The 25534-nt window shown below is 38.9% G+C and overlaps 1 protein-coding gene across 4 annotated transcripts in view; it reads left to right on the top strand.

The window, feature by feature from the left end:
* Positions 1 to 25534, top strand: part of CACNB2 (calcium voltage-gated channel auxiliary subunit beta 2) — a 425961-nt gene that overhangs the window by 219893 nt on the left and 180534 nt on the right. Inside the window, exon 1 of one of the 4 annotated variants that reach the window (XM_070381889.1) lies at positions 5778 to 6207. The exons of the other annotated variants lie outside the window; for them this stretch is intronic. Within the exon in view, the coding sequence (XP_070237990.1) occupies positions 6157 to 6207 (51 nt within the window). The 5' untranslated portion in view covers positions 5778 to 6156. Of the gene's footprint in view, positions 1 to 5777; positions 6208 to 25534 lie in introns of those variants that run through there. 4 annotated transcript variants of the gene reach the window in all.

Raw genomic sequence — 25534 nt, 5'->3', positions numbered from 1 at the left:
CAGTTTTTGTAGTCAGTTGGTTGTCTTATGTTTGAAATTAACACATCTCTTTGGCGGATTCATTTTGATATTTGGCAAAACTAATACAATTTTGTAAAGTTTAAAAATTAAAAAAAAATTAACACATCTCTAAAAGGAAGTTGTTTAGCCAATGTAAATTCTTAACTAGTGATAAAGTCTACAATATGGAAAAAGACAGCTATTTTATCAAAGAGAAAAAAAGGGTGAGAAGCCAGGTGAGTTCTCACTGCTAAATCTTTTATGAAATAAAAAGAGAGGACCTTTATTTGAGTGGCTCTGATTTAAATGAAGATTTTCCTTTCATTGGCATTTATATGAATTGGGACTTAGAAGAATAAAATCTGAAAAAGGAAATTCAGTAGTACCACTATTTGGGTTAAACAGTATAGTTTTGGAACAAAATTGCTTTCCTCTTGCTTACCTTCTTCTCTGTCAGTAACCAATAGCTCTGTTAGAATTGTCCCATGAAGTAAAATAAATAAATAAAATTTATTAGTAACACAACTATATTCCAATAAATATTTTTAAAAACTCATTAGTAGCAACTTAGACGGAAGGAAAACTCAGTTGTGGATGTGATTTTTCTTGTTTTTGTTTTTCAGTTTTTGTTTACTATGACATTTGGAATTGTTTCCTATTTTTACTTCTTGAGAAAACCATGTGTTTGGCTGTTATTTACAAAAAACACATGTGAGGCTTAGAGTATCCACACATGTTAGAGATTTGTTTTGCTATTATGATTCACTGTCTGGTTAATGCATGCCATAATTATCCATATTTGTACACATATCATGGCCTTTTGTAATCAAAGACAATGCTATTGAAGGCATAAACTCTAAACTGGGGTGTGATCAAGGGAATTTTTTTTTTTCACAATCCTTGCTGGTTAGGTAAACAGTCTGGACTTTGAAGTCTGGAGTGGCCATTTGAAATATGTGACCTCTAGAATTCTGGGTTGTTTTTTTTTTTGTCTCCTGGCAACAAAACATATTTATCCTTTTGCCACTACCTCCTCATCCAGAAAGGTCTGCTGCTGTTTTAAAGTTTAAAACAACACATGGGAAAGTTGTCTCAGAAAGAGGATTTGGTGCAACCGAAGCCATCCTCCAAGGCTTTTCTGTTTACCTAGACAGGCAGTAACAATTGGGAATACAAATACAGCAATAAAAAGAACCCTTCTCTTGGCAGATTAGCAAGTGTGCCTCTTTGGTTATAAAAATAGCACTCAAGGAGTTCTCTGGTTAAAATGTCATTTTCATTAAGCTTTTTTCACAGTGTAGCGAAGACTTGGAGGTCAAGTTGGGGCTGCAGTGGAAGGAGACTGGAAGGCACAGTGTTAGAGGTATGCGTGCCAGTTAGGACTGCAGAAACTTCAGGGCCTTCCATCTGAAATCTGACACCAAGCAACTTCAGTCATCTCTGGGGGCTCCTCTCATAGAGAATCATAGAATAACCGGGCACTTGGCTGAGCTCCCAGGAGCTGTTCTGGAGCTGCCGCACGCACAGCGGTCTCTTCTCCTGTCCCTTCCCCTACCCTAACATTTAGGCAACCTGATAGAACGAATGGAATCTCACATCATGTCTTGGGTTATAATTTAAAGTCCTTCCCATCCATGGCATTGATGCAGAGGGCACCTTCACGTTACCCAAACTCAGCACGATTGCCACATTGAGCTGGATAAATCTTTGTTGTTGGGGGTGACCCGGGCATTGTCACATCCTTGGCTTCCATCCATACCACCCCCTGTGTGGCAATAAAAAATGTTTCTTAGTCATTGCTAAATGTCCCCTGAGGGGTGAAATCACTCCCAGTTGAGAACCATTGACTTATAGCAAGAAAAACGAATATTTATTTTGCATTTCTGATTATGTCAGATACAGACTCAATGTTTTATGTAATCCTGAACATTATCTTTGAAAAGGAATCTAACCTCCTTTTCAAAGATGGGAACCTGAGGGTTGGCAAGGATGGTGAGGTGGTGGTGTTTTTATTTTTTTATTGTTTGGTTCCTTTTATATTTTCCAGTACCCAACAATGAAAATGCATTATAACCAAAGAAATTCTCAGTGACTCCTGTTAATTTTTGCCTTAATTATCTCCAGGCCTGTTTTTTCATTCTCAATAGTCTGTCGTTGCCGCTTGAACTTCTTCCCTAATCTCTCTTCCTCATCTTCTCTCTTCATCGTCTTCCCAGAGATTACAAGAAAATACCCCTTAATCCCATTTTGAAAGCAAGAAAAAGAAATCCGAGTTAGTGTGTGAAAAGAATGCTATAAGAAAATACTGCTGCTTAGCATTAGAAAGTTTATCAGTGCTTAGAAAGGCTTTGAAATCCTTGTATGCCTCATTCAGAATTTCCATACCTTACCTTCCTCTTATTCAAACGCCACTTGTCTTTTGCTTGCCTGGCATCAGTATTCATTAAATATTTTTCCATTGTGGTGGCATTTTAGTGGCACGATATACTAATATGGGGCCAGATTTGGAAAGCAAGCCATCGTGTTTGCCACCGTCAGAAAATAAACTGTTTCAAATTGAAAACTGGTGTCCAAGTATAATTTCCAAAAAATTTTATTTTTTTTAAATTTTATTTTATTTTTAAACTTTACATAATTGTATTAGTTTTGCCAAATATCAAAATGAATCCGTGACAGGTATACATGTGTTCCCCATCCTGAACCCTCCTCCCTCCTCCCTCCCCATACCATCCCACTGGGTCATCCCAGTGCACTAGCCCCAAGCATCCAGTATCGTGCATTGAACCTGGACTGGCATCAAAAAATTTTAGATTGTTTCTCGCAAACAAATAGAGAATGAATATGAGCTGACGGTGTTTTTGACATTCATTGAGGGAACCAGCAGGACAGTAAAGTCCATTTAAAGGGTTATGGGAGAGACAGGGTACTTATAGCTATTGAAAGAAAAAATACTGGGCTAAGATTGTTAAATTAGATACAAAACTGGTTAATGCTGTGCAGGGCAAAGAAATAAAAATTCGAGGTGTTTATCTTTTATGCAGAAATCATTAGCAGTAGACAAATTCACTTCTGGACAAGTTCATTTGCGTTTCTGTCAGTTTCCTACGTGTTAATATCTGCCCTCACAGAGACATAAAATATCCCAATCCATAGTAACTACTCAAGTTTCTAATTTCCCTAGAAAGTTAGATAATCCTTGGTTGACTGTTAAATACTTAAAACTTTTTTTTAAGGTTGGAAAAGTAATAAAAACCTATTGTAGAAAGTTTTAAAACTACTAAATTTTTTAAAGAGGAGAGAAAATAACCATGCTCAAAACCACTATCCAGATGCAGCCACTATAAATAGAATTCATATGTTGCCTTACAACTTTTTTTTTTAATTTTGGCTGCACTGAGTCTTCATTGCCGTGGGTGAGTTCTCTAGTTGTGGCATTCCAGCTTAGTTGCCCCACAGCATGTGGGATTTTAGTTCTCTGACCAGGAATAGAACCCAAGTCCCCTGCATTGGAAGAAGGATTCTTAACCACTGGACCAATGGGGAAGTCCCCCCCTTTCAACATTTTTCCTAAATATTTTTAACAGTGGAGTAATTAATGTGAAAAAAATATCAGGCTATTTTTTATCTTTTCCTTACTAGCAAAGATCATATCCTATCCTATCTATGATTTTAACATCTCTATAATAATCTGGCCCTTGTTGTATCATGATTCTTTTCACTCTTTTTCCTAATTCATTTCTTTATTACGAACTTTTTCAGAATACAAAATAACGCAGACAGCAATATAATGACCAGTGGTGCAGATCCAACCTAGTTTAAGAGAGAAAATATCACTCATAGAGCTGCCCCTGCCCCCATCAGCCCTCCAAATGTCCCCCTGTCCAGATGGAACCACTCTTCTGGGTTTGGTACTTATTTTCATATTTATCTTTATATTTGTGGCTCATCCATAAAGTATTAGGTTGGCCAAAAAGTTCACTTGGGTTTTTTGGTAACATCTTATAGAAAAACCCAAGTGAGTTTTTTGGCCAACCCAATTAATGGTATTTTTGCACATTTTCAAACCCTGTACAAATCACATCACAGGTTCTTAAGGTATTAAGGTCCTGCAACTTGCTCTTTTCTCTCCACCTTATGTTTGTGGAGAGTGATCTGTGTACTTAGAATTCAGTCACTTTTAGTGCTGAATACCATCTACAACTGTGTTAACCCACTTTCCTCTTGAGACACACTGAGGTTGGTTTCCACTTTTTACTATAACCCTTGTGTTGCTAGGGACATTCTGGACCTACGTCTCCCTGTGTACTTGTGTGAGCGTTTCTCTGGGTGCATATTGAGGAATGGAGTGCCCATTAGTGGGCCTGCACATCTACCTCCTATGACATTCTACGAAGTCTTTTGCATGACTATACCAATTTATACTCACACCAACAATGCATAAAAGTCTGGTGGCTCTGCATCAGGGATTGGCAAAACTCTGTGAAGGACTGAATAGGAAAGCTTTTTAAAAAATTAATGTATTTGGTTGTGCCAGTCTTAGTTGCAACATGCAAGTTCTTAGTGGCAGCATGTGGGATCTAGCTCCCTAACCAGGGATCAAACCCATATGCTCTACATTGGGAGCATGGAGTCTTAGCCACTGGACTATCAGGAAGTCCCCTTAGTAGGAGAGCTTTAAGCCTTGATAAGCTACATGATCTGTGTCACAGCTACTCAACTCTGCTGTTGTCACACAAAATCAGCCATGGAGAGTTCATAAGTGAATGAGCCTGACCGTGTTCTAATAAACGTTACCCAAGGACACTGGAATTTGAACTTCGTATCATTTTCATGTGTTCCCAAATACAATTCTTCTTTTGATTTTCTTGAACCATTTAAAAATATAAAACACAGTCTTAGCATGTGGGTTGTGCAAAACAGACAGCTGGATAGATTTGGAACCCGGTCATAATTTGCCAATCACTGCTTGACATCCTGTCCAAGATCTGGAATTTTAAGATGTTAAATGTTTCCACTCTACTGAGTTTGAAATGATAAATTGTGAATTTAATTTGTACTCCTGATTAGTAGTGAAGTCAAGCATTTTATCGTGTTTATTAGCCATTAGGATTTTCTCTCAATGATTTATCTCTTCACGGTTTTTTTTTCCCCATATTTTTTAAGATTGCAGGTATTTTATTTATTGACTTACAGGAGTTCTTTCTATTTTCTGGCTGGTAATCCTTTGTTGCACGCTTTGTAAATGTTCTCACTGTATTGTGGTTACGATTTCACTTTTGAAGGAAATCTTTTGATGAAAAGTTTTCAGATTGAAACTGAATGTATCCAAGTGATACTTACTTGACTGTGAAAAAAAAATTACATTTTTCATATACATTAAGAATGTGAAAGATAACCACAAAAGGAAGATACCAGGAGTTCCCTGGCGGTCCAGTAGTTAAGACTTGGTCTTCCAATGCAGGGGATGAGGGTGTGACCCCTGGTCTGGGAACTAAGATCCCACATGCCTCATGGCCAAAAAACCAGAAGATAAACAATGGAAGCAGTGGTGTAACAAATTCAATAGACTTTAAAAATGGTCCACGTTAAAAAAAAAAAAAAAAAAAAAAAGGAAGATACCACTTTCTGAGGTGGGAAGAGAGGAAATATTTCTCCACTGGGCGGAAGTAGAATGTTCCTTTTACTCCAGACTCTCTTCAGTTCCACTCATTTCCTTGAAGGGAAACAGTTCTACAACCTGTAGTTCTCTAGTGAAGACAGTGTCTAAGTGCCGATTCGAACAGGGCTGCCTGAAGGCATGCGTCTGATCTTCATGAAACATGACTTGGCTTTCACAAGTTTGCAGGCTTCTCAATTCCAAGCCAGCTGACGTCTTTCAGAGGAGAAAAAGGCCCTCCCACTTGCGTTAGTTAATTGACTCTGATGGACTCCTCTGGCCGCCTAAGTGGTTCTGGAACAGAGAGCACTGTTGTAATCTGAGGAACTTTCGAAAGTCACCCTGGCCAAGACAGCACACCCCGCAAGCCAGCGAGGAAAAAGGAAAGCTGTTGCAATGCTGGTCAGCAAAACAAGACTTGGCTGCCCGGAGCTTTGTGACTGAGTTCTTGCTCCTGTGAAGGCCTCTGGAGAGCTGGGCCCACTTGGAGCTGGGCTGCTATGTTTGACAGACGCCTCATGTCTCCTCAAACTAAGTGCCTTCTTCCTGGGGTAAGCTTGCGGGCAGGGAGGCAGGCCAGATGCACGGTGTGGTTGCAGGAAAACAGGGATGTACCGCCTTGTAAAGGAGCTCAAGCAAAAATCACTCGGTGGCTTTGCTTTTACAAAGCTTTTCTTATCTAGCCAGAAATGTTGGCATTCACAGTGTGACTACCTCAGTGTCCATGGAGTGGAAGCCAGGAAGACTGGAATTGGGTTGTAAAAAGTGTATCTTAGCGAGATCAATTTAGTAGCCGGGGAGAGAGAGAGAGGGAGGCGGAGAAATTTGGTGGAAAATGAAAATGCTTTTTCCAGCTGTAGGCAGTCACTTGTCACTTCAGGGACAGCCCAGCCACTGAGCTGCTTCTGAGGCTTTTCTGTGTAAATCAGAATAATGTGACATCCTATGTGGTTGCAATTTAAGATTTGATTGCCGTTTGTCACATTAAAAGATATTTTTTTATATTTAATGAAGTTCAAAAATGAGAGTCTAATGTTTGAAATATTTAAGCAGAGAGCTTTACCTCACAAGGATGTGGTATTTGGGTTTTGGATTTAGTTTAGAACCTTTAAAGTAAAGAGCATATTATACTAGTCCCCTTCCTGGGAAGGCTTTGGGAAAATAAGTAAATAATTCTAGAACCCAAATGTGAATTGTATCATGTAAAATTCATCAGGTTAGAGATATCTGTGCAATAGGTCATGAAAATATCATTATAGAATCAATGAAGTAGAGCTTGTCAAAAAATTCTTTCTAGGTTGCCGCTTTTGTTTCTAATTGTGCCAACCTGTGCTATATTTAATTTCACAGAGGGGAAAAAAAAATACTTGCAAAGAAACACCTATAGTTTGGAAATCATTTGTTTTGGGTTGGAACATACAGAAGTGTAGCACAGGCACTAAGATGCTTTGCTTAACCTACTGGATTTCAGTGATCTTTTATTATGCTTCATTTTATTTTTTTTTAATTTATTGTAGTGACATATAGCTGATTCACAGTGTTGTGTTAATTTCTGCTTTAGACCCAAGCCAGTTTTTAATATATATATATATATATACACACATACATATATACATACACACACACAGTTTTTGTGTGTGTATATATATAAACACACATTCTTTTTCATATGCTTTTTCCATTATGGTTTATCACAGGATGCTGAATATAGTTCCCTCTGCTGTACAGTATGACCTTGTTGTTTATCCATTATATACATATATGTATATATAAAATGCATTTCACTTGAAATTTTCCAGACACACAGTTTTCCTTGCTTGTGTTGGCTCTCGTTAGACTTTGTACACTTGAGTTATATTTCTTAGGCTCTGACATGGCTGGCAGTGTATACACTAATTATAAAGGATTTCTAGGTGTTGGATACTTCACATGTTTTTTAGTTTTTCAAATGCCACCCATTTTAATTCAGATTGTTCAATACCTGTTTGTTTTGAAAGACATCTGGAATCATCATTTTCCATAAACTTGCCTGCTTTTTAAGAACATCATCAGACACTCAAAGCTGCTAAAGTAGTAGTTTCTGCCGAGGAATTCTGTTATAAATTCAAAAAATTATAATTATAACCCAAATTGCCAAGCATCAAAACTGCCAAATCTATTCCACTGATCATTTGGAATATTTTCATCCATGAAATTGGGTGAAAAAAAATATTATAGTTCTAAAAGTTGGAATGTCAGTCTATGTGATGCTAGAATAATTACTTGAATAATTTATCTGTTAGTTAATCTTATCTCTATCTTGAAGTCTTATGGAGAATCTGTACAAGCATGTTTACCCTTTTAAGATGCTTCCTCTCTCCCAATCCTAGAGTTTTATTTCCTAATGCCTAGTCACTCCTCATTTTAACTAACACTTGTGTTTATGGATTTTTGTTTTAATGGTTATAGATTAAAAATAAATACGTGGATTTTTGTTTTAATGGTTATAGATTAAAAATAAATCTTTACAAAGACTTTAGAGGATTAAGAGGTATTAACTTCCAATTATAAAATAAATAAGTCACAGAGATAAAATAGCACAGGGAATTTAGTCAATATTTTATAATAACTTTGTATGATGTGTAATATATAAATATATTGAATCACTGTGTTGTACACTTGAAATTAGTATAGTATTTTAAGTTAACTGTACTTGAATAAGATCTTCCCAGGTGGCTCAGCAGTAAAGAATCTGCCTACCAAAGCAGGAGACGCGGATTTGATCCCTGGGTCAGTAGGATCCCCTGGAGAAGGAAATGGCAACCCACTCCATTATTCTTGCCTCGGAAATCCCATGGACAGAGGAGCCTGGTGGGCTACAGTCCATGGGGTCGCAAAGAGTCGGACATGACTTAGTGACTAAACAAAACTTGAATAAATAAAGACTTTATTCTGTTCCCATTTAACACTTTCATCTAGTCATTCCCAAAGTTCCCCAATGACAGAAACTTTTCTTTCAATTCATACAATAAAATAAATGGGAGAGGACTTTTAAACATATATATATATATGTATATGTATTATAGAATAATTTTTTAGGATGTTGAATAAGCTCTGTGGCCTTTATTTTTGTTCTAATCAAGTATGATTTCAGTTTTTATATCACTTGTACATCTGAAGTTACTGCAAACCGTAAATGCATAAAAAAGCACATTTGGAAATAATACATTTAATACTCACCTTGCATTAAAATAAAATGAGTAACCCAATGCAGTTTGGCAGAAGTAATTACTTTTTCATTGCCAAGGGCAAAAAAATATGCCTCTGACTAGTATTAAGTATACTTCTTATCTCTTTATGAATTCTGGAATTATTGCACTGTCAGTTTCTTTAACATAATATCCTTTATGACAGCAACATGTGCCATTATTTTTAGACCAAGATAGTCGTCACTCCCTCTGTCTCCTTTCCGTCCTCCAAATAAAAATGATCTCTCAGATTTATACAGGTCTTTCCATTTATTTAGTTCTGTTACCCGTGATTTCAGCTTTATCTGACTGTGATGAAGAGCAAGTGTTTGGAACTCTGCTCAATACTCTGTAATGACATACATGAGAAAAGAATCTAAAAAAGAGTGGGGATATATATATATATGTATGTGTGTATAAATTATTCACTTTACTGTACACCTGAAACTAATATAACACGGTTCATCAACTCAGCTCCATTGTAACGTAAAAATAAATTGGAAGGATTACAATGAAAAAGAGCAAATGTTTATATAGAGTGAGACCTGATTTTGGATACTACAGTATCCCCTTAATAACTCTGTGATGTGGCAAGTTTTTTTTATTTTCTCTGAGCCTTGGTTTCATTATCTGTAAAAAAAAAAAAAAAATAGGTATAATAGTATCTGCGTTTCCAGATATTTGTAAGATTTTTTTTTAATCCCAGTACATACAGACTGTTTAGCATAGCACCTGCCCTTATTAAGGGAATGCACATACTCACCTACATTTTCTTCAGCGGCTAATAATAAAAGACTTTAGCTCTGAGATCCCAAACTGTGGTATCAGGAGAGTCAGCAAGGGCAAGTTACGAGTTGTTTCTTGTTTGCATATTAGAAGAAAGATAGAAAGATTAAAGTAAATAACAACCCTGTGAAGTGAGACTCCTAAGTGGATCCAGTACCAGGGGGCAAAGAGGCTAAGTATAAACCCTCCCAAACTATATGCATATATTTGAGTCCATGTATAATATATGTCAACATCTCCTAGCATTGGAAGATTCTCCAAGAGAAGCTTAACTTCCAAACGGTTCAATAACCAGAGCTCCTGAATGGAAATAAGCCTGTGAGAATAAAAAAAAATGTATTGGAGGGTAAATATTCCAAGAAGTCTCATAATTTTTGAAATTTTACTTTATCTTTTTATTTACCTTGATACTGTTAAGCACTTTTGATGGGGGAAAGGAGCCCTTGTATTCCCATATATTATAAAACTAACAGTGATCTAAGGGTACAGATTTCTGCACCATTTTTCAGGTATAATTTGTATTTAAATGGATGTATAATGTCAGAAAGTCTTGGAGGCTAGTATTTGTAAGGATTCTTTACAGCAGCAGCCCTCAGGGACTGCTGAAGGAAACCAGGGACTGCTTTCATGGAAGAGAATTTTTCCATGGACTTTGGGGGAAGAGGATACTATGGTTTGGGATTGATTCTCATAAGGAGCATGCAACCTAGCTCCATCACATGCACAGTTCGCAGTAGAGTTTGAGCTCCTATGAGAATCTAATTTTCTTGAAGAGATCTCTAGTCTTTCCCATTCCATTGTTTTCCTCTATTTCTTTGCATTGCACTGATTCATTGCACTGATCTGATAGGAGGCAGAGCTCAGGAGGTAATGTGAGTGATGGGGAGCAGCTGTAAATACAGAGGAGTTTCACTCACTTGCCCGCTGCTCATCTCCTGCCGTGTAGCCTGGTTCCTAACAGGCAAGTACCAATCCCTGGCCTGGGGTTGGGAAACCCCCTCTCCCTCAGTTTTAAGGATGAACACAAGAATATATGGTTTGTCACCTAGAGATGCCAGAATGTTTGATCGCATCTTACCTCCATAAAACAATGTGTGAAAATAAAAATTTTCTGCAATCCTAAAGAGATTTTCCACGTTACTTTTATTGTTAAAACCGAAAACCCTTGAAAGAGAGCTTTCTGTGTCAAAGTAATTAGAAGTTATTAGAATTAAAAACAGAAGAAATATTAAAGGAAATGTGCATAGGAACACGCGAGAATCTCACTGCTTTGGGTCAAATATTTTTCTTCGGGCAAATCACATCCCATTCCTTTTCCACAGGCATACATACTTTTTAGTTGGAGCTACGGTACAGACTGCAGGATTCTGCCTTTTGCCTTCAGCTGTACTTTCTAATCATTTTTGGGGTAGGAAGCACTGCACTGGGTCCCATAAGTTTTGTCTAGTTGGAGCACATGAGTCGGTCTAGTTGCAGTGTGCAGCCTAGGGGCTTGTGAGATCTTAGCTCTCCAACCAGGGATTGAACCCATGTCCCCTGCATTGGAAGGTGGATTCTCAGCCACTGGACCACCAGGGAAGTCCCTGTAATCACTTTAATCCCATAATGATACAGCATTGTGTGGATTTATTGATGCCTTAACTCTTCCGAATAGAGTGGTCAATTATTGTTAGTTAATTTTAGTTAATTCCATAATTTCTCTTTTATAGATAAATAAATCTGTCACACCAATTTTGAGCATATGGTTTTCAGCAAATAACTTCTCTGAGATAAATTCTCAGATGTGGAATAATTTGCACAGTGAGTGGGTTTGAATGTTCTTATGTCTCTGGCTATAATCATTCTTTTCAAAATGATTATATCAGTCGACAGTGAAAGCATAATTTTATTAATATGCTAATTTTGCCACCATACACCCCACATTAGGTGTTAATAATTGCCCTCAAATGTAAATAATGATATAGCATATCACTTTAATTTCTGTTTAGGAGATTAACTAGCAAAGGTATGTATTAATCAGAAATTTGTATATTCTTTGCATCTCTGTGTAAATTATTTTATTAGATTTCCTGTGTTTAGATTGCAGTATCAATTTTATTCGTTACATAGTAAGAGTAGCTCTGTAAAGAATAAACTGTTGGTTTTTCCCTATCCAGTCTCACCTATCAAAATATTTCCTTTCATAAAAACTAATCGGATATTTATATTGTGAGACCCTCCTCATATCACTGAAGGATACATTAGTGCTAGGCAATAGGGTATCAGTTTTTTTAGAAATTGACACTAGGCCAGTCAAAGGATTAAAACTTCATTTCAGAAAGTAGAATACAAAGCTTTTGACTTTATTCAGATATCTTATTTTGTGCAGCAGTAAAAAACTAGTATACAAATAAGAAAATGACAACATCTGACTCAAATTGTAGTTCATATGAAAAGTGTATTCTGTCTCACCTTGAGGGTCATAGATTTTGCATTTAGGACAGCAAGTCCAATAGATTGTCAAGTTGTTGATGATTTTGTTGCCTTAGAGGAAAATGCACAACATAAGAGATGTGAGTTCAGGTTTCATTTGGGGACCTTACTGAGAACTGTAGCCTGGGAGACAGCTTCTCAGTAGCTCTGAGGAAACTACTCTGAAGAGATACGGGAGAAGCTGGTTTCTATATGATTTTTGGCTTGAGGATGCAGGCAGTTAAGAATACATCTTGGTAAAAGATTACTTCTGGTCACAAAGAATGGGGATCTCCAGATGATGACTTTAGCACTTTACTCTGTATGGGAAGATGCAAGAATCTGGGTTCAATAAAATTCTTCCTGAAATATGTTGTGTGTTAGTCGATCAGTCGTGTCTGACTCTGCGACCCTGTGGACTGTAGCCCACCAGGCTCCTCTGTTCATGGGGTTTCTCAGGCAAGGATACTGGAGTGGTTTACCATTTCCTCCTCCAGGGGAACTTGCCAACCCAGAGATCAAACCTCTGTCTATGGGATTTCCTAGGCAAGAATACTGGAGTGCGTTGTCATTTCCTCCTCCAGGGGATCTTCCTGATCCAAGGATCAAACCTGGTCTCGTGCATTCAGGCAGATTCTTTACCATCTGAGCCACCAGGGAATCCCCATACATCTAACTATCTAAGGGGCCTGTTTTTCCAAAGCACAGGGGGCCTCATCCTTTTTCTCAGTGTGAGTTCTTCCCAGGGTGCACCATCAGGCAGCAGCTGCAGCAGCTAATGTCCTCCTAGAACTGGGTGGTAAGCAGAGCCCTTTGTTTTCTGTGTTTGCACATCAGGGCTGTCACGGCTCTGGACCCTGCACCCTTATGGTTTCCTGCTTGGCTCCCCCTTCCAGTGGTCATTCAGGGCCTGTCTCTCCCTCTCCCCTAGGGTTGGAGAACTGGAATTCTCTATACTCTTTCCTGGTAAGGGGCATGCCATCATCTTGACCTTAATATTATCTGATGTTCTTTGTGAACCTCACAAAGATTACTTACATGTCTTTATATTTTTCTTGAGGTATAGTTGATTTATAATGTTGTATTCATTTCTACCCTACAACAAAGAGATTCAGCTATACACGTGTATACATTGTTTTTTATATTCTTTTCCATGATGGTTTATCCCAGGATATTGAATATAGTTATATAGTTCCCTGTGCTTTGCAGTCGGGCCTTGTTGTTTATCCATTCTATGCATAAAAGCTTACGTCTGCTAACCCCAATCTCCTGCTCCATCTTGACCACCTCCCTTTGGCAGCCCGGTCTGTTCTCTGTGTCTGTGAGTCTGTCTGTGTTTCACACCTAGGTTCATTTGTGTCGTATTTAAAATTCCATATATAAGTGATATCATATGGTATTTCTTTCTGACTTATTTCACTTAGTATGATCATCTCTAGTTGCATCCCTGTTGCTGCAAATGGCATTATTTCATTCTTTTTATGGCTGAGTAGTATTCCTTTATATATATATATATATATATATATATATATAAAATACCATATCTTTATTCATTCATCTGTTGATGGACATTTAGGTTGTTTCCATTACTTGGCTATTGTGAAGAGTGCTGCTATGAACATAGAGGTGCATGGATCTTTTTGAATTATAGTTTTGTCAGTTGCTCAGCTGTGTCATACTACTATGACCCCATGGACTGTAGCCCTCCAGGCTACTTACATGCCTTTAACTCTCGGTCCAATTATGTAGCAGTTTTGTTACCTGTTAGTGGCATTTGAGACATCAGAAAAGAGAAAAATCTGATCCCTTTAATCATATCTAAGATCCTTATTGTGCAAGCATTATGCAAAATAGATCTGCCACAGTCCAGAAGGTTCCCCACACTCTGATACCAGTGCCTCCTTTACAAAGTTAGTGTTGTACCATCCTGGGTCTCCTAATCTTCTTAGTTACTCAAAAACAGAAAATGGCTTTGATTTGAGAATGCAATGGGAAGCTCAGTGCACTGAAATAAGAAGAACAAGATTATTCTTGATGGTAACTCTGGTTTCTTGGTTTGGGAGCAGTTGATTTACATCTCTAGGCTCACTTTATCACCTATAAAATTAAAGTCATCATTCTTATCTCTCCATCTGCTCAACATGAGAGCCTCTGACAGCCCATCAGCAGTGATGCAAAATTCTTAAAGTGTCTCAGAACAGCTGTTTATTAGTTTTGTCTTTCTTTTGAGGCCCTAGCCATTGTTTAAAGAATGTACTTTCAATATCAGTATGTGTTCAGTCAAGTATTTTAACCTTGGGTCTCTTTTTTTTTTTTTGGCGGAGGAGGGGGCTGCCTTTTTGGGTCTCTTCTGTCTTGATACTAACACAGGTGTTTCCACAGCTTGAAACCTGATGAGCCCAAGATTCTTCCTGGGCTTGAATCGAGGTTTATGACCATCTTCATTACTTAGGTTAATAAGCTTTTATTTGGTTGATAAGTCATGTCAGACTCTTTTGTGACCCCGTAAACTGTAGCCTGCCAGGTTCCTCTGTCCATGGGATTTCCCAGTCAGGAATACTGGAGTGGATTGCCATTTCCTTCTCCAGGGGATCTTCCTGACCCAGGGATCAAACCCGCATCTCCTGAATTGGTAGACGAATTCTTTACCACTGAGCCACCAAGGAAACCCTAATAATAAGCTTCAGTGCTCACTAAAAATGCATATGTGAGTAGAACTTTTCAAGACCCAGGTTCCACATGAGCAAGTTCTGTGCATCCTTCACCACTCTACTTCCAAGGATTTTACAATAGGGTCCATGGTAGACTGTGAATGATTAATGATAATTTGATGTTTGGGGATTTTTTAAAAAGAAGTTTGCATATGCACTCAAATATAGCCGTAAGAAAAAGAAGTGACTTCATGATAGTGACAGAAATATCAATCACATACAAGTGATGTGTGTTGAGTATGACCCAGGTAAACTTAAATGTGATCTCTATTGTTGGAGAAATTAATATTTATTCAGATAATGTAACAAGAGAAAAAATATGTACACCACGTGCAAATACTGAAGAATAAAGAAATATAGATCTCTAGAATATAAGTAGCACAGATGTTTAGAGAATTCTCAGGGTAAAAGATTGGTTGAAACTTCAGAAGTTATGGAATTCAGTTCAGCATAACCACCATGGAACAATAAGCTTGTCATCCATCTCTTTAATAGGATTTAGCTAAATTATGTATGTTTTTCACTGTAAGCTAGAATGTGAAGATCTGAGATGATTACGTAGCTGAAACTGAGCTCAGTAAAAATTTCTGTTTTAAAGAGATTTCCAACCTGTTCTGTTTTGTCTTTCACAGGAAGAGTAGGAATTTACAGGCCATTGTGGAAAGTGTGACAGGATTCAGAGCTCCCCTGAGAGCCATCACTTGACTACTTCTACATGACTTTTTAAGAGATGTGATACCATAGCTGGAATGGCTCATTGGTGGAAACACTGAGGGTTGTTTGTTTAAAGAGGCCCAGAAAGGACAGTTGTCAGGGAACTCTGTGTTCATAAGAGATAATAAGAAATAATTTGTGTGAATGATAAACGTTCCCCATTCCTGATGCACTGTCTGCTCTTGGGTTGAGAAAATATGTATTTTATGTATGTATTTTATTTTGGGTTTGTGTTCGTTTCTGCATGCAGGCTTTCTCTAATTGCTGAGAGTGAGGACTACTTTCCACTTGCGGTGTGAGCCCTTCTCGTTGCAGCGGCTTCTCTTGCTGTCGAGCACGGGCTTTCGAGCGCAGGCTCGGTAGTTGTGGCACATGGGCTCTGTTGCTCTGCGGCATGTGGACTCTTCCCAGACCACAGATCAAACCTGTGTCCCCTGCATTGGCAGGCAGATTCCTATCCACTGCTCCACCAGGGGTGGAAAATATGTATTTGTTTAATTTCTACAGCCAGATGAGAGTACCTGCCTTCCTGGGACTGTTTTTCATTCTAGCAGCATCCTCTCAGCACTCATATTGCCATTAAAGTCAAAAACATTATGCTATGGAAAAGCAATGAGTCACAAAAGGGCAGATAACTGTATGCTTTCATTTATACGAGGTACCTGAAACAGATTCACAGAGATACAGAGTGCAAACGGTGGTTGCCAGGAGCTGCAGGAAGTAGAAAATGAGGGGCTAGTGTTTAAGGGGAACAGAGTTTCCATTTGAGATGATGAAAACAGTTCTACAGATGGATGGTTGTGACAGTTGCCTAACAATGTGAATAGACGTAATGCCACTGAACTGTACATTGAAAAATAGCTAAAATGGCAAATTGTATGTTGTGTCTATTTTAGTACAATTTTTTAAATGCAATTTAGGGACTTCCCTAGTGGTCCAGTGGTTAAGACTTCACCTTCCAACGCAGGGGGTGTGGGTTCTATCCCTGGTTGGGGAGCTAAGATCCCACATACCCCTGGGCCAAAAAACCAAAACATAAAACAGAAGCAATATTATGAACAATTCAATAAAGAGTTTTAAAATGGTCCACATCAAAAAACGATCTTTAAAAAAAACTTAAAAAACAAAATGTGATTTTAAAGAAATTTGTTAATGTGCATGTATGTTGCATGAAGCCAAATACTTTCTAGGTATTATCTTATTTAATCTTCATAGCAGGTTAGTGAAGGAGACACATGATCATGAATCTGAGCACAGCCAGCAATGTCTCAAGTCTAGGGCCATGCAGAGGATAGTGATGTAAACAGAGATCGTAGCCCAGTGGTTAGCCTGCTGCACGTGTGCACACACGCACACCCACACGCATGCATGCTACACACGGCTTCCTTGTTTTTCTCCCTCAGATAATTGCACTCTAAGCGCTCAAGCAGGCAACTACCGTTGCCTTCATTTAGGAATAGGGATCCAAGTTCATGGGCTTCTCCTTGACATTTGAGCCTTGAAAGTCCTGTAGCAGGTAAGGCTGCCACCCTCCCCCACCCTCCAGGAGTCAATCAGGCCGTAAAGGGCTTTGCAGCAACAAAATCCAAGGCCAGTTGCATCCTGGCTTATTAGGCAGAATCCATGAAAATTACCTAACCAGCTTACTATAAAGATCATCTCAAAATTCACTTCTGTTTCAAAAAACCCTCTCTAAAACAAGCCACTTTTTTAACTTTTTATTTTGTGTAGGAGTATAGCACAATTGCACTCATCTCACATGCTAGTAAAGTAATGCTCAAAATTCTCCAAGCCAGGCTTCAGCAATACGTGAACCGTGAACTTCCAGATGTTCAAGCTGGTTTTAGAAAAGGCAGAGGAACCAGAGATCAAATTGCCAACATCCGCTGGATCGTCGAAAAAGCAAGAAAATTTCAGAAAAACATCTATTTCTGCTTTATTGACTATACCAAAGCCTTTGACTGTGTGGATCACAATCAACTGTGGAAAATTCTGAAAGAGATGGGAATACCAGACCACCTGACCTGCCTTTTGAGAAACCTATATGCAGGTCAGGAAGCAACAGTTAGAACTGGACATGGAACAACAGACTGGTTCCAAATAGGAAAAGGAGTACGTCAAGGCTGTATATTGTCACCCTGCTTATTTAACGTATATGCAGAGCACATCATGAGAAATGCTGGGCTGGAAGAAGCACAAGCTGGAATCAAGACTGCCGGGAGAAATACCAATAACTTCAGATATGCAGATGACACCACCCTTATGGCAGAATATGAAGAGGAGCTAAAAAGCCTCTTGAGGAAAGTGAAAGTGGAGAGTGAAAAAGTTGGCTTAAAGCTCAGTATTCAGAAAACAAAGATCATGGCATCTGGTCCCATCACTTCATGGGAAATAGATGGGGAAACAGTGGAAACAGTGTCAGACTTTATTTTGGGGTCCTCCAAAATCACTGCAGATGGTGATTGCAGCCATGAAATTAAAAGACGCTTACTCCTTGGAAGGAATGTTATGACCAACCTAGATAGCATATTGAAAAGCAGAGATATTACTTTGCCAACAAAGGTTCGTCTAGTCAGGGCTATGGTTTTTCCAGTGGTCATGTATGGATGTGAGAGTTGGACCATAAAGAAAGCTGAGCACTGAAGAATTGATGCTTTTGAAGTGTGGTGTTGGAGAAGACTCTTGAGAGTCCCTTGGACTGCAAGGAGATCCAACCAGTCCATCCTAAAGGAGATCAGTCCTGGGTATTGATTTGAAGGACTGATGCTAAAGCTGAAACTCCAATACTTTGGCCACCTCATGCGAAGAGTTGACTCATTGGAAAAGACCCTGATGCTGGGAGGGATTGGGGGCAGGAGGAGAAGGGGATGACAGAGGATGAGATGGTTGGATGGCATCACCCACTCGATGGACATGAGTTTGAGTGAACTCTGGGAGTTTGTGATGGACAGGGAGGCCTGGCGTGCTGCGATTCATGGGGTCACAAAGAGTCAGACAGGACTGAGCAACTGATAGCCAGTTAACAATGTTACAATAGTTTCAGGTGAACAGAGAAAGGGCTCAGCCATACATATACATGTATCCATTCTCCCCCACACTCCCCTCTCATCCAGGTTGCCACAGGACATTGAGCAGAGTTCCACATGCTATACCGTAGGTCTTTATTGGTTATCCATTTTAAATAAATCAGTGTGTACATGTCCACCCCACACTCCCTAACTGTCCCTTCCCCCTGGCAACCATAAATTCGTTTTCTAGTTCTGTGAGTCTTTCTGTTTTGTAAGTTCATTTGTATAATTTCTTTTTAGATTCCAGATATAAAGGCTAGCATACAATATTTCTCCTCCTCTGTCTGACTGACTTCACTCAGTATGATACTCTCTAGATCCAATCTTGTTGCTGCAGATGGCATTATTTTGTTCTTTTTAATGGCTGAGTAATATTCCACTGTACATATGTACCACATCTTTATCCATTCCTCTGTCAATGGACATTTAGGTTGCTTCCATGTCTTTAAACAAGCCATTTTTAATAACATGTTTTTTTCCCCCTATCTTCTAGACTGGTCTATTGAACATTTTAAAAAAACAGTTTTTCCTTATCTTAATGTCCCAGCTACTTTTCAGGGGAAAAACAAAACAGGCACACAGGTTCATTCCTATAAAGGAATAGATGTAAAAGCCAAATAAGGATATTTTCATAAAGAATGCACATATACCTTTGTTTCTCTTCTTTTTTTCACTGCTAAAATCTGTATTTCTAACCAGATTTCACTTACAGTGTTGTTGATTTTTTTTTTTTTTTGGTTCATTTTTGTTTTGACTTGTTTCTTTTGCAATACTGACTTTGAATCGGGTATATTCTATACCCCATCGTTCTGTTGAATTACAGATTAGAAGACAATTCAGCGATAAAATTAGTTTTATAAAATAAGGAATAAGGTGCTTAGATGAACTGAACTGAGTTAGAGATCTTTGCTGATTCTGCTACCTACTAATTGTTACCTCTTAACATTTCTTTGTTTCTTTCTTTTTTTTTTTTTGGCCACACTGTGGCATGAGGAATCTTAGTTCCCCAACCAGGGATCAAACCTGTGCCCCCTGCAGTGGGAGCATGGATTGTTAAGCACTGGACTGCCAGGAAAGTCTCATCTACCAGTATTTTTTAATTGGGCAAGATGATGAAATTGAAGGCTACATTCAAAGATTTCCATGTCTTTCAAAATCTTGCTGGGAACACAGGCTATTTCATTGTTCCCATTTTCTACCTTTTTCTTTCTACCATGGAAAACCAGATGGTCCATAGCAGCTGAGAGAAATCATTGCCAACCCAGCATATTTGCATAATTTTCTCTCTGCCCTTAATCTGGAACAAAGGAAACAAAATAACAGGCCACGATAATGAAGTAAATCAAGTTCTTAATTACAGAATTAGGAAACGTTTTAACAGTATTTAAGACTCCCTGCTCATGTTCCTTTCAAAGTCCTCGAGTCCCTTGTAAAATGTGATTTCCATTCCAAGGTTTTTCCTGATGAGTTCATCAATTCAGCAAGGCAGAATGCTGACAGTTTTTCACAAACCTGAGGAAAATAATTATGACATTTAAGATACAGAAATAGACACGCAGAAGTTCAGGTCCTCACCCCTCTTGATGCTTTCTCAAGGCCAGTTCAGTTTCTCCTAATAAGGCATTTGACCTGCTTGCCAAGCTCTGACAGATGATATTTTTTACAGGTCTGTTCTTTCAGTGTATTCAGTGCAAGGCCTTAGCTGAACAGGCTAGATGAGTCTTATTCACTGAAGGGGAATTCAGCCTAAAAGGACATTTTAGCACCCAACTCAGCCGCATTAGACTTCATTCTTACTTTTAGGAAAGATAATGCCTCTTTATTTGGAATGCATGTGTTCCTTCCAGTGGCAAGAAGCGAGGTGACTTTTATACATCATGTCCCATTACAGGGCTCCTCTGTAGGGAAGCAGGGAAAACATGGCATCTGGGGCTGTTAATTCTTAACAACACCAGGAGGATGTAATTGCTTTATCACAGGGGACCATGAAGATAGCACATGTCAACACCGTACGAATGCTCTTAGGTTATGGAATCTGGTCAGTGACTCACGTTATCGTGGACATGTACTGAAATAGACAACAGTTGGATTGATAAATTGTGAAAGAGAAGCCAGTAACAGTCAGCAAATGATAAGCAAGTACATGGCTTAAAAACATTCCTGGCGTTTCATTTATCAGCGCTCTTACTTGGGTATGCTCCCTGCTTGTTGCTTTGAAAGAGTTTCTCTTAATTATACTCGTCATTATTTTCTAAGTGAAAGTCGCTCAGTCACGTCCGACTCTTTGCAATCCATGGACTATACAGTCCGTGGGATTCTCCAGGCCAGAATACTAGAGTGGGTAGCTTTTCCCTTCTCCAGGGGATCTTCCCAACCCAGGGATTGAACCGGGGTCTCCTGCATTGCAGGCAGATTCTTTACCAACTGAGCTATCAGGGAAGCCCAAGTATTTACTTAATTGTCATATGAATGACAGGGGAAACCAAGGCTTAGTCACAGACCAGTGTTTCATGTCAGAAAGGAACCATTTCTTCGTATCATTTCATAGCTATTTTTTAAGGAAGGGTGTTTACATGTAAGATTTAACAGCATTTGAAGTGATTGGCTAGTATATTGGATTTTCTCATCTTCTGAGCAAAGAGAGGAACATGTCCATTTGTATCAGTAAAATCTGTGAATGGAATATGAGAATGGGGGTATATTGTTTTCTTTTTTTAATTTTGTAATTTTAAAAAATTTATTATTTATTTGGCTGCATTGGGACTTTAGTTGCATCATGCAGAAATCTTTCATTATGGCATAAGGACTATCTAGTTTCAGCATGTGGGCTTATTTGCCCTGTGGCATGTGGTATCTTAGTTCCCTGACCAGTAATCGAACCCATGTCCCCTGCATTGCAAGGTGGATTCTTAACCACTGAACCACCAGAGAAGTCCTCCTGAGGGCATATTTTGAATCTATCAAACGTAGTTTGTCATCTCTAATAAAGCTGTAAATTACAGTAATATATTTTAAAAAGGTTATTTTTCTTATTCATGAAATGTTTTAAGATGTAGCAGAAAAATGTGATCTGTTCAGTAAGAAAAAAATAATGAAAGAGAAAAATCTTCTTGTAATTTTTTTTTAGAGAAATACGATTCCTCAACAGTAATATGGCTGACACTTTGATTCTGGATGATCTTACATTTTAAAAATAGCATTGGACTTCAAAAATTTTATGATTCTGTAGGAAATCTCTATTTTTATGTACTTAGAAAAATCTTTTGTTAAGGGCATGACGCTTCTCAGCTGTTTTTCACTCAATAATTTTATGCTATGAACTGTGTGAGCATTTCTTTTCTTGACAGTTGACTGCTCTGTGTTGATTCAGTACTAGGTCCACATCAAAGTAAAATGAACCGCAAAGACATCGAAAACTAATTGAAGGGGAAAGAAAGCAAATGCTTCATGAGAGAGCATGTACTATTCCAGGGGTTATGAACTATTGACGTTTGTTTTTGAGAGTATGAATTTAGATTTCCAGTCTAGTCTTTAAAAAAATTCCCTTGTACTGCTCTGTGGGAGTTGATGGTTTTACGTTAATCATGTCTATCTTAGACTGTCTGTTTAGTCTATTCACTCTGACAACAACCATTATCTATTTCTTTGCCCAAAGGCATGATCATGAAATATTACGAGCAAAGTTTTATTCCTACAATAAACAACAAATCTTCCCAGTCATTGGTCAAACTGTCAGTATTCCAGTTAATATTTTGAAAGCTTTTGATATTTATTAATACCAGCAAGTGGCTGGTAGCTTGATGAAAACTTGATTAGGATTAGGGTAGAATTTATGTTTCTTTAAAAAAAAGAAAGGAATAGGCCTTAATTAGATGACTGACACTGAACACATTCCCCACTGTCTCTGACAGTCAGTTGCCTCCTCTTTGCAACAAGAAATAATATGAGCCTTCTTGATCTCAAGAATCAAATATATGTGAAAATCTTGAGTGTAGTAAAGCACAAACTTCCTGCCTGGAAATTTGACCTCCCTTGGGAACAGTTCTTCGATAAAGTCCCATGAGAACTTCCACTGTGCCTGGTCCCAACCCACAGCTCACCCTCCGCCCCTTCTGTCCCTCCACCACTTTTTAAAAAATAATTTTATTTATTTTTGGCCACGCAGGATTTTTGTAGCTTTACGCGGGCTTTCTCTAGTTGCAGGGAACAGAAGCTACTCTCTAGTTGTGATGGCGCAGGCTTCTCATTGCAGTGGCTTCTCTTGTGAAGCACAGGCTCTAGAACACATGGGCTTTGCAGCGCGCATGCTCAATAGTTGCGGCTCCCAGACTCCACAGCAGACTCGGCATTTATGGCGCTTGGGCCTAGTTACTCCAAGGCATGTGGAACCATGTCTGACCAGGGATTGAACTCTTGTCCCCTGCATTGGCAGGCTGATTTTTATCCTCTATTCCACCAGGGAGGTCCTCCCTCCACCACTTTGCTATGCCCTTGAAGAGGCCAAAAAGCTGGTGAAAGAGTCCTAAGGAGACGAAAATGGCGATGCCACCAAGACGGTTATAATGGGGCCTGAAGGGAGCAGAAGAGTGTGAGCAGGCAGTTGTGTTGGGTGCTGTGCTTAGTTGCCCAGTCGTGTCCACTGTCAGCAGTATTTGTATTTTGCTGACGCTGTTCATGTTTATTTGTTTGTTTTGTAATTAGGACCCTGGAGAAGAGGAGGCCATCTTTAGAACTGTCTCAGGACACAGTGGGGCCAAAGGCCCAAGAGCAGAAGAATGAATGGGGTACTTAGGAGAAGTAAGTGGAGGCAAACAAGAGGAGAGAGCTTCTCTCATTCTAAACCTAAGTTAACTCTCTACATATTCTATGGTGGATTGGCAGGGGTTCAGAGAATGAAACCATAACACAACCCATTAGAACCCCGTGTGCTTTCTGTCTTCAGAAGTCACTTCTGAAGGGAAGGTGTTACCATGTGTCATGGTGCTTAACATGATACTTCTAACACCTCGTGGGAGTTTCCTGATTTTTGGGTTCTAGACAAAGGAATTTCCTTTTGTAAATCTTACTTGTAGCTTTTCATTTCTAGGCGTGAATCTCCTTAGAAAAGTCAGGAGTCATGTCCTCTTCAGTCGTGTCTGACTCTTAGTGACGCTGTGTGCTCTGTAGCCTACCAGGCTCCTCTGTCCATGGGTTTCTTCAGGCAAGAGTACTAGAGTGGATTGCTGTTTCCTTCTCCAGAGGATCTTCCTGACCCAGGGATTATACCTGTGTCTCTTATGTCTCCTGCATTGGCAGATGGGTTCTTTACCACTAGTGCCACCTGGGAAACTCTTAGAAAACTCATTAGATTTTTTTTTTAGGTTGTTAAAAACCAGAGTTTCCATATGTCACTCACCATTGGGTGTTAATTTTACATATAATTTGTTCTCAGGATAAGTGGTATCACACAAATGATTGAAAAAATTCAGACGACATTTATTCAAGTGTGATTTAATTTCTTTTTATACTACGGCAGAGGCTCCACTCAAGCCAAGCACTCTAGTTATAATCAGAGTATCTGGTGTGAACCCCACTGATGAGGCTCCCTGAGTTTGATCTGATTTTTTTCTTTTTCCTGAAAAGAAATACTTGAGGGGGTCTTAATAACTCATTAAACCTCTGGCCACCTTTTCCTTTTTTTCACTTGTAGTTTGTTTGGAGAGCTACTTTGCTGGCACAACCTATGACTAAAATTGCCGGTCCCCTTTAAGAAGCCACCTCCCCTGACCCCCAAAAGTAGATGTCAGTTTCAAATGATGTTTGGATATGATTACAACTCATGTTCTTCCTTTTTTTTTTAATTTGTTTTTAGTTGAAGGATAATAGCTTTACAGTGTTGTATTGGTTTCTGCCATACAACAACGTGAATCAGCCATGAGTATACTTACATCCCCTCCCTCTTGAATCTCTCTCCCATCCTTTACCATCCCACCTCATCACAGAGCACTGAGCTGAGCTCCCTGTGCTGTATGTTTCAATGCTACTTCATATTCTTAAACTGGCGTGTTTCTTGGCCAAAACTCTTGAATTTTAAATATTATTCTCTGAATTCTTTTGATGTGAAGATTGACTTTTACGCTTTCTGCCATTGTGAGTGGCACTTAAGAGCCCGGGGTTGTAAATTTGAGTCTCCAGCACAAAAGGAAAACTAAACTCTTCAGTATTCAAAGTGAGCCATCAGTTCTGGAACAGGGTCTAATGCTGGGAGTAAGAGCATCCCTGGAGCGTGAAGTAGCACAATGCTATTGCAGGATAGGCACTCAGGAAAGATTTATTACGTTAATAAATTGATAGTGAGTCAACACTGAAAGAATAAGGGAATGAAAATTGAAATGTCTTTGACATCAGCTCTTCAAACAACCTCAGAAATAGGTGATTTTTTTCCCCTCTGTTGTATCGAGAAGGAAACTAAAGCTCAAAGACTTTGGTTTTTTAAACAAATATTTACTGTGTGTTTATGATTAGTTATTTATCCCTAAGAGAGTCATGGGAAATGGGTCTGTATTTCCATTTTACAGATAGGGAAACTGAGGTGCAGAAGTTTTAAGTGATAGCTTTGGTATGGAGCTGAGATATGAAGGGGCAGGGCAGGACTCAAGGAAGGCGTCTCAGGTATCAGGTCGGGGCCCTGCTGGATACAGAGCTAGCACATAACAGAACAAAGTTGTCAGATTTCAAAGCCCACATTGTTTCCACTTTCCATGTTGAAAACCCAGTGAATTCTCTAGTGGTTGTAGTAAGGAGCCATGAATGGCTTCTAAGCATCAAAGCCAAGGGCTGTTGTCCACTATCCTCACACCTCTTAATCTTCCTTTTCAGCCTCAAGCGCATTCTCTTTCATCAGGATCTGTTTTTTCTTGCCTTCTCCTTCTCTGAGAATAA

Source organism: Bos mutus, chromosome 13, assembly GCF_027580195.1.
Source record: "Bos mutus isolate GX-2022 chromosome 13, NWIPB_WYAK_1.1, whole genome shotgun sequence".
Classification (NCBI taxonomy): Eukaryota; Metazoa; Chordata; class Mammalia; order Artiodactyla; family Bovidae; genus Bos; species Bos mutus.
The sequence above is the reverse complement of the archived record's forward strand: the minus strand, read 5'-3'. Positions and strand labels throughout refer to the sequence as shown.